We start from the raw sequence: 17,565 nt of genomic DNA, 5'->3' as shown, positions 1-17,565 counted from the left end.
ATATGGAAAGGAGCCTACACTTGTGCTGGTAAGTAAGATGGGGTCCACAGGATTTGGGGCAGACGCCTGACCAGCTAAAGCAGCCTCCTGTGAGTACCACCCTTGACACAGTTTCAGCACAGGCCACCTTGCTGCCATGGCTGGGTGGTAGTGCAGGTCACGGGCACCTCCCCAAAGGCACCTCCCCAAAGCTGAACCTGGTTTGTATCCCTCTACCCCATGTAATCCTCCACTGCTTCCACTTCCTCCACTACAGGTTCTTTACTCCCATCACATGTCCTCAGTTGTCCCATGGGATATGGAAAAATACCTCATATAACACCAGTCTGTTGAGATGTGGCACTGCCCACACTTTATTTCAGGTGCTTTGAACAGAAAACTACACCCCATCCTCTGTACTGCAAGCTACAGAGCAGGCAAAAATAGGTTTTTGAAGACATGCAACTTTGAGTTAATTTACATATTGGTATCTTGTTTTACCAAGGTCAGGCCATTACCAGCAAGCAGCAGGGAATGGAGCAGGCAGAGCCAAGAAAGTTGTGTCCACAAGCTGCAGAGCAGGGAGGAGTTTGGGCCACCTTGGCTCCGAGCTGTGAGTGATGTGAGGAGCCCAGGGTAGGCTGACTCCACATCTGACCCAACTTCTCTGTGCAGCTGAGCACTGTGCTGGCTGGGAATGCCAGTTTGGATCAATGCTGGCTCGGGAGCATCTGCATCTGTGAGCTGTGCAGGTCTGCAAGGGAGCAGCCAAACCACGACCAACTCCACATGAAACAAGGCTCATGGGGCTCTAAGGCACTTCTGGCACCATAATTTAAGGCACTTTTGAAATTATTACTGGAAATATTGAGTGTTTTTCTCTCTTCATAACTAAGCAGTTCAAGTTTTCAACTTCCTGCAAGATTTACTGAGTGATAGACACATTCTCCCTCTGCAGCAACTACCATGTGGCACAGTAAATCACATTTCATTTAACAAATCACAGTAACACATTTCATTATCTACAGCTGATAATAACTTCCATATAAACCTTTTACCACTGTCTCAAACCCAGTTATCCAATTCTTCAAACTGCACCTATTCTTCACTGAGAGTTCCCAAAATCCTTTTAAATACCCGTCCCAATGCAGCAATACTGAATTACACAGCTATGTGAGCCCATGCTGACAGCCCACTTTAGAGTCCTGGGTAATGCCATCACCACTATATTTGGTGCTGAGCAGAAAAATGTACAGCCCCTCCAAATCACTCTCTCCTCAAGGACCCTCAAAAACCTAAACTCTACCAAGCTGCTAAGAACATGTTGTGTAGGGACAGACAGCCCTTTACTACAGGCTTATAGTATTTTTTTATTGAGAACCTGAGAGTACTTGAAAAAAAGTTATTAGATCAAATTGTGCAGCAGCCAGGACTCAGGGTTTTGGAGCTATAACAGATGTCACACCCACACCCAGAGCAGGAACCCATATTGCATTTACAAGTCACCTAGAAGGCTGTGCAAAACCTGATATAATTTACTGCTCTGTAGTACATCCATGTGACAACCTTTTTCCGAAAAGGCAAAATATTTTTGCTAAGCAGAACTATCTGAACAAAACAACTGAAAACTCAACAGTAGTTTCAAGAGCAAGGATGGTATTTTTTTGTCCCCCCTTTCCAACTAACACATTCATTGCATCCTAATAACAACCAAGATATATATACAAACATTTATTTGGGGTTTGAATTAAAGGTAAATTATTTGCAGCAAAATCCACTGAAAAAGTAACAGGATTTTTGCCAGTTCACAAGAAAAAGGAGTGGGAGGTTAAGGCAAGAAAACTGGCTCATGGCAAAAAAAAACAAAAACGGCTGTTCCTGCTGGCTGTAAAAGAGCCTCTTACCTGTGGTATTCCATACTTGTCAATAATCTGCCAGATATACCAGTCTTCCTTCCTGGAAGCCTTCCGAAATTTGAAGGTAGTTACAAAGGCATATTCATCAGGCAGGCCTTGTGGAAATACATCCCTGGTACAGAGAGGGGAAAGAGAGCAATGTATCAGGCTTAGCAGTGAAAAGCAAAACTTCTAAAACTCTCTCCATGTCCCATCAATGCTTTCTAAAAATATCATTATAGTTCCTAAAAATCTGCTTTATTTGGAAGCCTGAAGAGAGATGAACATGAGCTTGTGCCCTCCAGGTTCTGCCTTTATGGAGCCCTTTCATCATTCCAATAGTGAAGCTCTCAAATTGGCTAAAATATAATGGAAATCTGCAGTTGAGTATCCATCATGTTAAAAAGGTTGTTTTTCACTTCATGCTTCTGTTCCTGAAACCTGTACAAAATTCTGTTCTGTTCCAGATGCACTGGAGACCTGTGACTTCTGAGAATGGCCAGGAACACCAAAACCCTCTAAATGTATCAAATTTTAGCAACAAATATTATAATGTCTGCCCCAAAACAGGCACTACAGCTCATGTCTTTCCAAGAAGATGTTCCTTAGCTGGCAGCCCCAGATAACAGAAGTTTCTCAAATCAAACATTGAAAACATATCAGGCAGAGATTTACTCAGTGTAACACCACAACCCCTGTACGTAAGCAAACACATGAAGTAACCAAAAATCTGTTTTTCTCTACTCCATCATAAAACCTGTCATAGCATGGGGATGCAGGGTGGGACAGAAGGGATAACTAATCCAGTATCCCTATTTTTTTTGTTACTAGCCATTACTGGATGCCTAAGAATAAGAATAAACAGAAAAAACATCTCTCTCATACCTCCAGATCTTTGGAATCCAGGTGTCCAATTCAGAAACAAATGTGATTTCTGTATCAATCGCTTTTTATGGATTTATCTCATATAGACTTCTGCATCCTCTCCTTGAACTGAGGTCAACTTAGGACATTCGCAACACCACTTGACAAGGAATCACCCAGTGCTGCCCATTGCATAATGAGCCTCCTGCTCTTTGTTTAGGACCTAACTCAGTTCTTATCAGGGAAAACACAATGAACCTATTCTTTTTCTATCTTTTATGCCATCCATGATTTTTCAAACTTTGCTTGTAATGCCTCTAAGCCATCTCTTTTCCCACCTGAAGAGTCACAGTTAACATTGTCCTTCAAGCCCAAGCCAACCTGCTCCTATGATCATTCCCAAATAAACTCTTCATAAATATCACGTCTTTGCTTCAGGACGTCTGAGCAGTCAGGCATAAGCACTCAATACAAAACAAAACCTAATGGCAGCAATTAATAAAGAACAAACTATGAAATGTGGTCCTAATGAATAGTTAACATAATCCATCACTATGCAAAAGCTGGCACAGTCCAAGGCACATAAAACTAGAAGCCTTTAATTGTATTAAAAGCAAAAAGTCCTCTAAATTTCCAGAATACTGTTTTGCAGTTGCAGCAAAGGTTGAGATCCAGTCTTTCCTAATGCCAAAATATTTGATAATATTTTAATCTGTGCTTTGAATCTCCTATCTTTTCAGCCAAGTTATAAATTAAGAACACTCTGGTTTCATCCACTAATGTGGCTTTTGCTGTATAGTGCCCCTGCAGGATATGCACCATTATAAGCTGGTTTTCCCTCTGAGGAGACAGAGACTCTCTGAATTCTTCCAACATAAAACTGAACCAGGGTCCCACTAGCTCCCTTAAGAAATCCTTCCTTTAGGAGGATACAAGGCTGTCTCACTTCTTGGTACTAGATTTTTTAACCAGGGAGGTCACAGTTGCCTGGAAGTTAGCAAATCTACAAGAAGGGCCAGAAGGAGCACCTGGAAGTGAACAGAAGTAGGATCTGGAAGGAGGGTTGCCTTAAACTAGATATTAGGAATAAATTCTTTACTGTCCAGGTAGTCAAGCATTGAAACAGTCTACCCAGGTAAGTGGTGGATTCGCCATCCTTGGAAATATTCATAGAAAAGTGTGGATGTGGCACTTAAGGACATTATTTAGTGGTGAACATGGAAGTGTAGCATAACAGTTGGAGTCAGTGATCTTATAGGGCTTTTCCAGACTTAACAATTTTATGGTTCTGGACAGCTCTGAGCTGGGAACAGGAGTATCATTATGCAAGCTTAATTTCAAAAAGGGTTTTCAGATGTTTAATACCCACAGAAATAACTGGGAGTTAGGTACCTAAACATCCCAGTGAGTCTGGCCACACCTCATCACACAAGGCTGACAAACAGCCCATCAGGTAGATTTAAACTGACAGAAAGCCATAATGACTCATTACCTGCCATCCTCAACTGATTTTTAAAGCTGCCGAGGAACCAGCTGCAAGTACCCAACAGAGAAAGGTTTCATGACGAAAGCAGATCTGAAGGCACTCTCATTGCTTTGAAGAAGTGATAAAAGCTGTTTCTGAAGTCATTGGTCCCTGTATCTTTTATGGAGCTGCATTGCTACATAAATAACAAAACCTTAGTTGAGCAGTTTTAACTTATTTCCTCACTTAAAAATTATCTGCATCTAGAAATTCAGCTTTACTTGCAGATCCAAGAGCAGGAGTTGCTGTCCCCAGAAATGTTTTATGTTCTTCTTTCACACAAGGATGAATTGAACTGATGATCGATATTGTGGAACTTTGCTGGATGCCTGGTACCTACAGGGAGCATTCTGCCAGCTCCTTGGTCTATAATTCTGACAACAGGATAGATTGCAAAAAAGGCCCTTATAAAACTCCAAGACAAAAGAATCCCCCAGTGCTGCAGGTTACTCTAAGAGTCAATTAACTCAACTGCAAGGTCAGGTGAATCACAACTTTTACAAGAAAAAAAAATTAGTAAGAAGGCAGAAAACTCTTTTAACCATTGCTGGTTTTCAATATATAGTGACCTTCTCACATGCTTTAATTTGCAATAAGAGCTTTCATCTGTGAAAATAAGCATGAGATCCTACATCTATAACACTATGGAAAAAAAGTATATTATTATTTCTCATTTCAAACACTGAATGCAACAACATTTAATAGGGTTTTTACATTTGGTGAGGTAGAGTGTAGTTAATGTACTTGAGTAATTTGATCAATTTTACAACAGCTAAGCCCACTAATATAAAATGTAACCCATAAGATCTGCAAAACCAAGCTGGGGAAGCCAGTTCATTTAAACATGCTTCACATCACCAGAGGCTCTTAGAATGACAGTAGGAAAAAAAAAAAAAAAGAATGGAAAATGAAAAGGCTACAGAAGGATGAGTCTCATACATCCTTGGCAGACATCTTTTTGACTTCTACTTCAGAAACCTCAGTGATATAATAGATACATCCTCTCTAAGTAATTTCTTCCTGTCCTTCTCTGTCCTAAATGCTGTAATAAAAGAAGTAATCTGTCCTAAATCTCACTTGCTGTCATTTGATTTTCCCAAAACAACTTTTTTCTATAAGAAGCCATGTGAACAACTTGTTCTCCTCTTCTTGCTGCAGTCTTTTCTGTGTTTCTCAGCTCTCCCTACAGTCCTTTACTCTCTACAAGACCAAAAAAGCCTTCAATCATTCCACCTCCATCATGCTTTATCTTCTTTACCTTGTTAGAAATAGGAGACACTGAGGGACCTCTTGAGATCATCTCATCTAAAGAAGATTTTTCTTGTATTTAGATTTCATTGATTGAAATTGTTCCCATTCCTTCTTGTCTTGTCAATGAATATGACTAAGAAGATTCTGGCTCTGTCTTCTTTGCTTCCTCCCCATCAGATATTTATACATATGGGCAAGATCCTCCCTCACTGAGTTTTCCCTTCTCTAAGCTGAACAAGTTTTTTTCTTTCTGCTCTTCTTAATATCAAATATTTGTTTGGGAAAAGTAAGAAAAAATGAAGCTTTCAACAGGTTCCACGTTCAGTGTGGGAGTTTCTGGTAGCTTTTTGTACAATTTCTTCTCTTGGAAGGGGACAAACAATAAGACCAGAGCAGGAACTCATGGAGAAACCTAAGGCAGGTGACTGAAGTCAAAGCTGACATCAGGAGACACAGAAAAACACACCAAGGTATCATGCCCTAAACAACCTGAGACTCTGCATTGGTACAACACTGTGCCAATATAAAGAGCAAATAGATGATGACCAGAATCTTGGCCAAGCATCATGTAATTCTGTGAGGTGGTAGCCAAGATCACAGTCAACTCAGGCAGAACCAGACCAGGCAAGAGAAAACTGAGGATGGACATGGCCAGCAGGATGGCCCTGGAGTCACAACTAGGAGATACAGAACAAAAGGGTGAGCCAACATCTTGGCATTAGGCAAGACACCAGTAATGAGAAACAAGCCTGAGTATCCAAAAACAGAAGTCTGTAGCAGAGGTTTGGCCAGAAGATCCACTGAGGAGCCATGAACAAGCAGTAGGACAGCTCCAGTTACATAAGGAGTGAGAAAAACCACCAGCCAGATTCTGGGGCCAGTTCTCAGACAGCTACAGAGCCCTGTGAGTCCCTCAGTGATCAGGTCCTTGACTGAAGCCAAGCTCTGGCTGCTGGGTTTCACCACAAAGAGGAAGAAAGTTCATAGTTGTAGGTTACAGATCAGAAGATGAGTAGGCACATTTCCCAGACAGCTAATCTGGCATTTTGTAAAAGTACTATTGCTTGTATAAAAGAATACAAATCCTTTAAGCAGATAATAAAGTGAATTACATATATTACTCAGTCAATGATTTTGTATCTAATTATGAGATGCTGCTATCAGTTACTAAACCTTGCTGGAGGTTATCTGTGAGCCACGACAGATGTTTTTGTTTGGTTTATTATTCCAGTTATCTGTTTTGTGCAGCTTTACAAGATTTCATTTTCTGTGAGCAATGACCCTATATGCAGCATCTCAGAGTCCTGGCATACAAATGCTAAAATGAACCAAATATGCAAGCACCTTCCATGGTGTTATATTCATTTGGCCTCATTCCCAAACTATAGGAGTGTGAAAGTTACAATACAAAAGGCTGAAAATGTGAAAGTCCTCCTCAAATTCCATGTTTTAGAATAATTCTAAAGGAATTTTCTTCATTTCAATCTACAGATTAGGGATGTTTTACTTCTAATTGTCCTGGGTGATAAAATATTCTGCTTATTTTAAGGGCAGCAGCAACAACAAATAAATGGGTGTAATCTGAGCAGATGGAAACCCGTCATAGCTGGTTGGTCTGGCTTCACTCCCTCAGTCTTTCTGAGAAAACAACAACAGAAACAGCAACAACAACAAAGTTCTTCAACCCTTACTTTGAAAAAGGAATTCAAATGGACAACTCTCTGTAATCTGTGCTTTGTCCAGTGGTTAATTAGATTCATTCTTAAAAGCACGCCTTTCTTCTCTGCTGGTTTTTGATGTCAAGTAGCCACTGCCTTTCAGCCTACCATGACCCTTATTCAAAGACCCTTTACCAAGCTTTGATTTCCCAGAGGTTCCTATGGAGAATGATCCCTTCAGTTGTTGGCTGCTTCTTAATTTTACCTGTCTACACTGCAGTTCTTGGATTTCTCACCATTACATTTTCTTCAAACTGTCATTCACTCCATTTCTACCTACTGAATTATGGAAAATAAGGCTGGACACAGCAGCAGTGGTTACTGAGCTGTGTGATATGAAGATTATCAGTCCATATTTGACAATTCTTGTTTATACTCTAAGAATTGCCCAATTTTTCATAGTATCACCCAGAACCCGGAGATCACAGTGAGACAAATTAAATAGGTTTCTTACCATCCAAGTGAAATAGGTGTATGGTTTATTCCCATCCACAGACCAGTTATACATATCCCAAACCTAAGATGTCTTTAGCTAGCTGCATTGAATCAGATCACTGATCATGATTCTATTTACCCTTACACTTGATATCATTTATGGACTCTAGAGAACACAGTTTTCCTCTCAGTATATCATATTTTGATTTTTTTTTAATTGTATTAACATAGAGAAAGAGGGGAAGGGAAAAAGAGCACATCAATCCTGTTGGTTCCAGTATGAAAAAAAAATTGCGAAATCAAGCAAATGTAATTCACAGGATAATCTCAAAAATGCAGTGAGCTGAGAAAAAGAGCTAAAAACAGAATAACAAATAACAGTCCTCATCCCTAAGGAAGAAAATAAGTATTATTGATTTTTTTAAGCTGAAGTTCAAACCATCACTGAGAAATTTACTGCAAAAATGTTAATGATGTCAATTCAATCTATGGCTTGTAGTTACTCAATGAAATTATGCACTCACTCTTTTCAAGGCTAATGCTAGCAGGGCTCAAGTGACAACCCAAAGAAACATTTGTGATAAACTGTGGCACAACTGGCAGCCTTAGGTCCTAAAAGACTCTGAGTGCTGACTCCATATTGACACAGGATTAAAAACTGCTCATTCTTCTACAAGGCCAGAATCCATATTTGCTAACTGGTCACAGCATCTACCAGCAAATGGTCTCTTGTGTTTAGCAAATTTCTATCTCAATGGGAGTGAGATATTCAATATTCCCTTCAGAAGCTATTTATGTAACCCTGAGTTCTTCTGTGAATGTCTTGATACTGCTTCTCAGAACCACTGAGCTACACCAAACACAACTTGTGTTCTGCCAGGATGGAGGCTGTAGTTACTGCTGAGACTCTTGACCACGTTGTGTATATTCTGTGCCAGCTGAACTGAAACAGCTGCTCAAAGCAGAAATTTACCTGTAAGTACCAGTTAACTACTACAAAGTTAACCTAGAGGAACCAAATAATGTAAGGCAGAGGTTCAGATAGAAATAAAGTGAAAACCCAGAATACTCACTCAGTTTTCTGAACAACAGGAAAGCTTCCAAGCCGTACATAGGCACTCTGAATCCCATCTTCTTTCATTCCAAAAATCTGCTTCACACTGAACGAATCCATCAGGTCAAATCCTATGTGTTACAGAAATATAAATAAAAGACATTAATCAATCCCATGCATTACAGAAATATAAATAAAATACATTCCTCAGGTAGTTGGACATGTCTCCAATTGTACTTACATGTATCTCTTAGCTTACAAACAGCACTTCAGAAATGAGTCTTGTTCTTGTTGGCCCAAAAACTCAAAACCAAGCTTAAATTCAAGCTGTCAAAAGCTTGGGCAGAGTTTTCCAAAAATCAGTAGCTAATTTTTGCATTGCCACAACATCCTGAAGATGCTGCATAATTCATTAACTCCCATGCAGAAAAATGCAGAGGTGCAGATTGAAACATTTATTCATAGAGGAAGAGAAAACACAGAATGTTTTTTTGGGTGGGAGAAGACCTTCAAAGATCATCTCGTTCCAACCCCTCTGCCATGGGCAGGTGTGGGAGCTTCTCCTGGAGGGGACGGGCTGAGAGCTGACCACACAGCCACACAGCCAACACTAGGTGCTTCAATGTCCCACTACCAACACCAAGACTCGGGAGAAGTCACAACGGATGACATCATGAAGAACAAAGGAATCTGGGACTGACTGGGAGTGGCCATGCAGATCAACAGCCCGTGACTGGCAAGAAGGCTTCCGGAACCTTCTATGAGAGACCATATATATCTGCGTCAACCGCACTGCAGGGTCGTCTGAAGCAGAATGTTATGATTTGTTTTGCACCCCTTTTATTTATTTAATAAATATCTTCAGTTTTGGCACTTCAGTTGCACCCATCTCTTCTCTGTTGCTGCTCCATGCTACCACACCACTGTGGTGCTCCCGAGACCGGAGCATTTCCCTGTGTGCCCGCAGATTCCCCGGGCTGTTGTTCTGACCCATCCCTGGCTGCTCCGCTGCTGGCCAGGTCAGAGATCACCTGCAGGATGATCCTAGATCAGGTTTCTTAAGGATCCTTCCCCTAGATCAGGTTTCTTAAGGCTCCATCCAGCCTGGTCTTGAACACTTCCAGGAATGGGGCATCCAGAGCTTCTCTGGGCACCCTGGCCTAGTGTCTGCCCAACCTCATTGAAAAAAAAATATTTTTTATCTCCAAACTAAATCTACCCTCTTTCAGTTTTAAAATGTTGCCCCTTGTCCTGTCACTATGGGCCTTGATAAAAGGTCTCTTTCTTTCTTGCAAGACACTTTCATATATTGAAAGGCCATGAGAAAGTCCCCCTGGAGCCTTCTCTTCTTCAGGCTGAACATCCCCAACTTTCTCCAAATTTTTTCACAGCAGAGGTATTCCAGACCTCTCATCTTTTTCATGGTCTTCCACTGTGCATCCACTCCAATGGTCCAGGTCTTTACTGAAAACTCCATATCCAGGAAACTTGACCATGTACATTTTTCATATAATTTTAATACAACTTAGTCCAATCAATTTACCATTTATCATGAGCTATTCATCTTGGTGGAAGACAGCTGCCTAAAGCTTCTGACTTTGTTCTAACAAGGTATTTTTAGCTCAATCTTAAGCTAAAAATTTAGTTCAATCTTAAACTTAAAGCTTAACCCACAAGTGAGTCTACGCAGCTCCAGAATCAACATGGTCCCAGCCACAAGGAACACAGAGTTTTGTGACATGAAGTCCCAGGTGCTAAACCCTGAGAGGGACAGTGGGGGTACAATGGTGCCACAAATGCATCCAGTTCCTGGAGGTGCAGAATTGTGTGGATGCAAACATCCTGCTTTTAGCTCCAAACTGGCTCCACAGGGTGCAAATCCAAACTATCAGCCACTCCCAGAACCAAACACACTGTGGAGTTAGAGGCAAAGGCACTGTAAACAGCAGGTTGTGAGCAACTGAGCAGAGAATATGCGTTTTAATTTTATTCAGGCTATTCCAACATTATCTCCCCCTCACACATGCACAATTACACACATTAACTCCTGGTTTTGTAATTCCAGCACACAAACCTGGTGACATAAGTGTAGCTTATTTGGATAAATTGCTTTTAAACTATGGCAGTTCTTTAAACTTTGTTCAGTTAACGAGCTCTTAAAACTTTTCTAGGATAGATAAACATTTTTATGTGATTAAATTAAGCCTGAAGATTCTTGGGTTTCTTAGTTGTCCTCCTCAACCTTGCAGGCTGAAAGGCACTGCAGAGCTTGAAAGCAGCTTCAACAGGAAAAGGCACCAACCTAATGATATTATTCTTCACATTTATATGAATAAATAGTTGCAAAAACCTGTGTGGGCCAGTAACTAGCCCAATCAAAATAGCAAACAGCAAATAAAATGTAACGCTTCCATAATTTTCTGGACTTTTTTCTGAAGAAATTACTTTTTCTGAGGAAATATAATCTTAATTGTTTGCAAAGACAGAAATGGCTGTCTGGTGCCAAGTTGAGCCCTTTAGTATTACAATAACTTTCCTGGCTGTCAACAGATTTTCCTTTTTGTCCACTCTATTTTCAGCTGTTACTGGGCATTTGGGAAGGCAAATAAAGCAGTTAAAGTGCTCCAGGGCCTCATGGCTGCACCTCATAATCACGTCTGCAGCAACTCCAGTGATACACCCCTCTGACACACTGCAATCAGCCACGATTGCAGCTGTAAATCAGGGTAAACAGACCCCACCAGAACATGAGAGCTCCCTCCTGGCTGTCACAAACAACTCCATGATTTGTCCATAGAGCGCATTCCACCATGCAGTACATATCCCTCATCCACAGCAGCCACAGGAGCTCAGGGAAGTAATTGAGTGCTGCTGGCAGGAAGAGACCACTCTGACTGGGCAAGGAACTTGTTAACAGGAGAGGAACTGTGGATGGAGAAGGCTGAAATGCTGCCCAGGTGACATCCTTATGTCCAGTCACCAGAGGCTCCAAGCTGTGAAATCCTGCTCACTTCACAGGTCTTGTAAAGGTCCCTTGCTAAAAATGCACAAGTGCAAGATACAGTGACAAGAAGTTCCTGCCAAGTTTTCCCATCATTAGTTCAGACCCAAAGCTGCTCTTTTTATCTCTGACAACTCAAATGAACGTTCACATCATGAGCAACTCTGAAGCTGTGCACATTGCTATGCTTTTCCAGTGGAAACAAGCATCAGATTCAATCAATCTCTTCTTTTTTTCCTGAATTTCCTATGAAAATGCACTTTTAAAAGCCTAAACAACACCATGAAACATAAACACGACTATCAAAACTACTTTGCAAACAGAATTTGATGTAATGAAAATAAGTCATGCTCTTACAACATAATCCCATTTACATTTAGGATTGGATAAAGCATAAAAGTAAATCATAATAGAGGTTTTTTTTTCTTTTATTCAGACTATGGATTGGCAAATTCAAAATTGCTTTCTCTATTTATAATTAAATGATGAATGAGGATGGCTCTTTGAAAGATTAAATGTAGATCCAGGGAAAAGTTAAGTCCTTAGGTGTGTCAGAGACCACACTCAAAAGCAAAGGTTTTTTTACTTTAATCACACTATTAATTTATTCTGTGCCAAATTTAAATATTGCCCAGCTGGTGAGATAACCTCCACTCTTGGATACTCTATTTACAACCAAAGCCCTTAAAGGTAAGGGACACTTTTTATTGAAAGATTTCAAGAAAATTACAAAAAAAAATTGTCATCAGGCCATACACTAAAAAATTAAGAACTCTGCCAAGAATGAAATGCATCTCACCTAATTTTAGCTGTCTGAAAAGGAGATATATGATGGATGCAGGTTTCCTCAGTTTCCTTGTGCGTCAGCAGAGAAATTTAGGCATTATTAAGACAACTCATCTTGAAGACAGGCTGAACCCTGTCTGGAGTGCCTCCTTCCTTTCAGCAAAAAGGCAGCTCATACAGACAGGAATTTTTACCGAAGTTGTCTAAGATATATTCTGCTTACAGGGAATGCTATCCATTTTGTGCTGGGAGTAAAGCAGAGGTAAAGAGGACGACAATGTTAACAAATCCCACATAACTTATATTCACATTGCTTTATTTGCCATCAGAATTGCGTAAATGTTGCAGATTTTTAAATTCAGCTTGAATAACCAGCTATGATTTTCAAAATCTCTTCTGAAGAACAAAGGAAGAAACAAACCTAAAATATTATTTGAGCTGAGAAAGTACTCAAGGCAGATTACCCAAGTGAAACACACAAAGAAACAAACACATCTTGGCAAACCTCCAAATGAATTTGTGAATTGAGGAAACCTCTAAGATTGTTTCAGCTGAAAGACAAGCAAATATATTATTATCATCACTATTACAACTACTAGTAGTATTATTACTGTTAGTACTAATATTACCACTATTATTACTGTAATTTTGTTTACTTTGTGTGCCTGGAAGCCCTTTGCATGGATTATGTTCCCTTGACTTTAGGAAAGGAACTGGGATTGTGAGGGAGACAGCATGGAAGTTTTAATTTTGACTTTTTAGCCTTGAATTACAATATTAATGTAAAAAATACAATGCTGTGATCATTTCTGCAACACCTGACCAGGACATTTCACCTGGCAGTATTTGTTCACTAACAGTGCAGTAAAAACTGCTTAATGAGATCTTTCCCCTAAGAGTTAAATGTGTTACACAGCATTTCTCTGCTGGAGTTACAGCAGAAATAGTCTATTCTTTGGTTTTCCCATCACCAAGGAGGCACCATATTTTCAGTAGCATATGGAAAATGAGATGCCATGTGTAACTTCCCAGTCTTCTCTACAAGTGAATGGGAAAGAACAGGCCTGCCTAAATTAGCAAGGGCAAAGATGCTTTTACCTCTTGCACCATGTCCAAGCACAGGGTGAAAGATAGGATTTTCCTGTTCTCAGCTGCTTTGATTTAAAAGATGGCTTTCTGTATAGCAGGGCAGGTGTGGTTTCCCAAATGGCTCATAAACTGCTTAATCAGTAATGCCATAAACATGGCATTTAATAAGATGCTCTTTGATCTTAAGCCTCTTACTTCATTACAGCTTCTAAAACAATATGTGGCCACTGAAACCCTCTAACATGATTACATCTCCTGAAAGCCAGCAGACCCTAGTCCATATTAAAATTAAAATAGTCAGCTGAAAGAGAAGCTCAGATTTGTAACAGCATACTTGGCTTGAAAAGTAATTTCTTATGCACTGCTCTGCTGATCAAATCAGCCGAATGTCTCACTGCTTGAGAGTTATGACCCCCTTACAGGAAGCAGCCTGTTTTCCAGAATCAGAAAACACACCCAGATATTTCTGTTGCAGGGAGAAGATGGTAAAACTTGGCACTGGACAATTTATACATCATCTAACTGCAACATGCAGCCAGATTCTCTTTTTACAGGACAAATGTCCACAGTGCACCAAACACCTCAAAGCTTGGCCAAAGGGTGACCCAACAGCTCTGTACTCATTCTGTGATCCTACAACGTTTGTTTCAAGATTTTCATCTGAAGACCCAACTAAAGGGGCCAGGGTTGGTTGCTCTGAATATGGGCTATATTTCTGCCTGGCTCCATTAAGGATCTTATATGGGCAGCATGGCGGAAGCTGTTGTGCATGTTGAGATTTTCCTGACTCTCCTGTCTTCAGGGCAAAAGACCCACAAAAAAAAACAAAACAAAACAAACAAACAAAAAAAAAAAAAAAAAAAAAAAAAAAAACCCAAAAAAAAACAGAAAAAGAAAGCAAAAAATGTAAGTTTTAATAGCCAGAAAACATAGCAGTGAGCACATTTGGAAAGGCTTCTCAAAGCAGGACAGAGTCATTGGCTCTTGTTTTGCCCAAAACAGCTTTCTGAAAAAAGTCTCTTGCTTTGTGTTCCCAAGGATCCCAAGGATCCCAAGATAACACCCACAGGGGGAACAACTGGGCTACTTCTAATTGTGAAAGTTTTTGGTGAGACCGCAGCCTGGAGAGGAATGTGGAAAGTGGTTGAGAAAGGGATCAGGAAAGGCACTGGACATCACAGCCTCAAGTGTGGTGTCTGGAATTTATTTGCTACAGTGGATTGCCAGCCATGAGCACTAATATCAAACAAAGCAACTTTTACAGGAAATGCTCCATCCTCTGCTGTTGTTTAAACTCCCAGCTGAATTATCAACCTTGTCAATGCATTGATGAAGTGTCACCAATAGCCATGATCAGGGGAGTTGTCACCACCTGCTGCTTCACTCACACTTCTGAAAACAGCAATCTGTGGAGCCTGTGATAAAACAGCTCATGCTACTTTTACTGGAGGATGGTCAATGGCACTGAACTTTATTCAGTGTATGAATTCCTATGGAAAACAGTAACACCTGGGAGGCTTTCAGCAAATACATGAACTTGTCTGACATCTCTGCACTCTTGAAAGTTAAGTTTTCACAGATTGCCTATGCCCACAGGGAAGAGCCTGTATGCCCTCAGTGAACATTTTAACTCCTCCAGTGTAGTCTGCAAAGTTATTGCCACTGTAAGGAGCCCTCATTTTTGTTACCTTAGTTCATTTCTGTGCTAATGTATAACGTAAAAAAATGAGGAAAAAATATGCTGGCATGCCATAAATTAAGGATACATGGTGTATTTAATGTGATAAGTCTAGCAATCAGTTATGTCAAGGTAGAGGGTAGATGAGGTAATATTTTTTTTCTCCTATATCTAAACACTTGGCATCCTTGTCTTCCACAGTGCTCTGTGCTGAAAGCAGCTATTTCTGGACAGCCAAGATGTGGTTCAATTCAGGGCTGGAGTAGAAGAATCCGAATCCCAAAGGAGAGACCATTCCCTTTATTCAGATGTGTTGCTGTTATTGTTACAGTAGCCATTATCTGCTATAGTATTTTTGCTGTACCTGACATTTCTTCCTCCACAGGAAAAGAAATCCTGACAAGAGCTGAGCGAGTACCAGATTTTAGGCACATTTTTAAGATTTCGCTGAAGTGTCCATCTCAAAAGATCTTCAACCACATCTAATCTAAGCCTACTTTCTTCCTGTTTGAAGCCTTTCCCCCCTGATTGCCACAAGCATTTTTAAATGTCTCTCTCCAGCTTTCTTCTCAGCCCTCTTTAAGTACTGAAGGTTGTAAGAAAGAATCCCTGGCCCTGTCCCTTCTCCTGGCTGAGCATCCCCAGTTCTCTCAGCCTGTCTTCACAGCAGAGGTGTTCCAGCACTCTGAGCATCTTTGTGGCCTCCTCTGGACTTTCTCCAACAGTTCCATGTCCTTCTTATGTTGGGTACCCCAGAGCTGGATGCAGCACTCCAGATGGGGTCCCAGGAGGACAGAATCGAGGAGCAAAATCCCCTCCCTCAACCTGCTGCCCAGAGGGCTTTGGATGCAGCCCAGGACACGACTGGCCTTTTGGGCTGCAAGTGCTCATGGCCAAGACATGTTGAGCTTCTCATCCACCAGCACCCCCAAGTCCTTCTCCTAAAGGGCTGCAATCAATACATTTTCTGCCTGGATTTGGTCTTGAGATTGCCCTGATTCATGCGCAGGACCTTGTACTTGGCTGAACTTTATGAGGTACAGCCCCACCTCTCCAGCCACTCCAGGTCCCTCGGGGTGCCATCCCTTCCTTTCAGTGTGACTGCACTCACAGCTTGGTGTGCTCGGCAAACAAAGCTGAGGATGCCTCAATCCCACTGTCCAGGTCATTAAAAAAATATCAAACAGTGTCAGCCCCAACACCAACCCCAAGGAACACCACTCACCACTGGTTTCCACTTGGACATCGAGCCACTGACCACGACAGTTTGAATGCCAACCCATCCAATTCCATCTGTCCAATCCATGTCTCTCCAATTTAGAGACACGCATGTTATGCAGCACAGTATCAAACACATTGCACAAGAGGAGGTGCACAAGTCTTGCAGCTCACACTGCTTAGACCTGTGCCATTGCAAATGTTTGTAAAAATTTTTTTTCTTGCTATCTCCGGCTGTCAGAAGAAATTACTTCCAAAGGCTTACAAACTATAAGAGTTCTTCTTGCCCTGTTTATTTCACTGTATTCTACCTCTCAAGCAAAGATGGAAAAAGAAGCAGCTTATTTTTGCATGGGTAATTCAGCTCTCCCAGCAGTTTGATTCATCATCATCAGTCAGCAGTGGTTCCCTGACTTCCCCCTAAAACATTATGGACTGCACCTCTGGAGGGACAAACCAGAGATTTATTGGCTGCCCACAAGCCCTGCATGAAGCACTGCAGTGGTGACTAAATGAGTTGAACAGATCACTTAAAAATTAGGTAGCCAAATTTTACAAGAAGCTTGCAAGGGAATTTTGGAACTATAAAACTTTTCAGAGTGTATAGATTAAGGGTCTCAAGAGTGCTTTAAAGACAATCTAGCTATTAACCTTTTTTCCACTGATGTTCCAGCTGGGATTCAAGCAGCACTTCATGCTGACCCAACTTTCTTCTCACCAGATCCCCATATTCCAGTAGGGAGAGAAGCTAAGAGCTTAAGCTAATGATGAGGTTTTGCTAAAGCAGATGGAACAGGTCTTACCCCAGCATGAAAGAGGTATCTTCCAGCAAGTCTAGTACCTTCTAGGTCTTACTCAATAAGGTAGCCTAGAGCGCATTTTAGATGGTCTCACTTTTATAAAATTTATGTATCAGATTTACCCCTGGTACATGATGCCACCACTCAGGCTGTTGGTTTACTGTTCCTGGTTTGCTTCCTCTCCTTCACAGCACTGGAAGACACAATTTCTACTTTTCCTTGGCCCCAGGAAAGGAACAAGACACAAGAGTCCCATGCAGACCACAAAAAGG

At 41.0% G+C, this 17,565-nt stretch overlaps 1 protein-coding gene across 3 annotated transcripts in view; it reads right to left on the bottom strand.

Annotated features, from left to right (window-relative positions):
• The window catches only part of COL22A1 (collagen type XXII alpha 1 chain), a 224,222-nt gene that overhangs the window by 132,879 nt on the left and 73,778 nt on the right, over window positions 1-17,565 (bottom strand). For 2 of the 3 annotated variants that reach the window (XM_068180318.1, XM_068180320.1), the window contains exons 5-6: window positions 8,741-8,852; window positions 1,884-2,007 (exon numbers count right to left, since the gene is read on the bottom strand). In XM_068180318.1, the coding sequence (XP_068036419.1) occupies window positions 1,884-2,007; window positions 8,741-8,852 (236 nt within the window). Of the gene's footprint in view, window positions 1-18; window positions 163-1,883; window positions 2,008-8,740; window positions 8,853-17,565 lie in introns of those variants that run through there. The other variant, XM_068180324.1, reaches the window with a different exon arrangement.

The sequence above is a fragment of the Anomalospiza imberbis genome, chromosome 1 (genome assembly GCF_031753505.1).
Source record: "Anomalospiza imberbis isolate Cuckoo-Finch-1a 21T00152 chromosome 1, ASM3175350v1, whole genome shotgun sequence".
NCBI classification, from domain to species: Eukaryota; Metazoa; Chordata; class Aves; order Passeriformes; family Viduidae; genus Anomalospiza; species Anomalospiza imberbis.
This window is presented reverse-complemented; position numbering and strand designations above follow the sequence as displayed.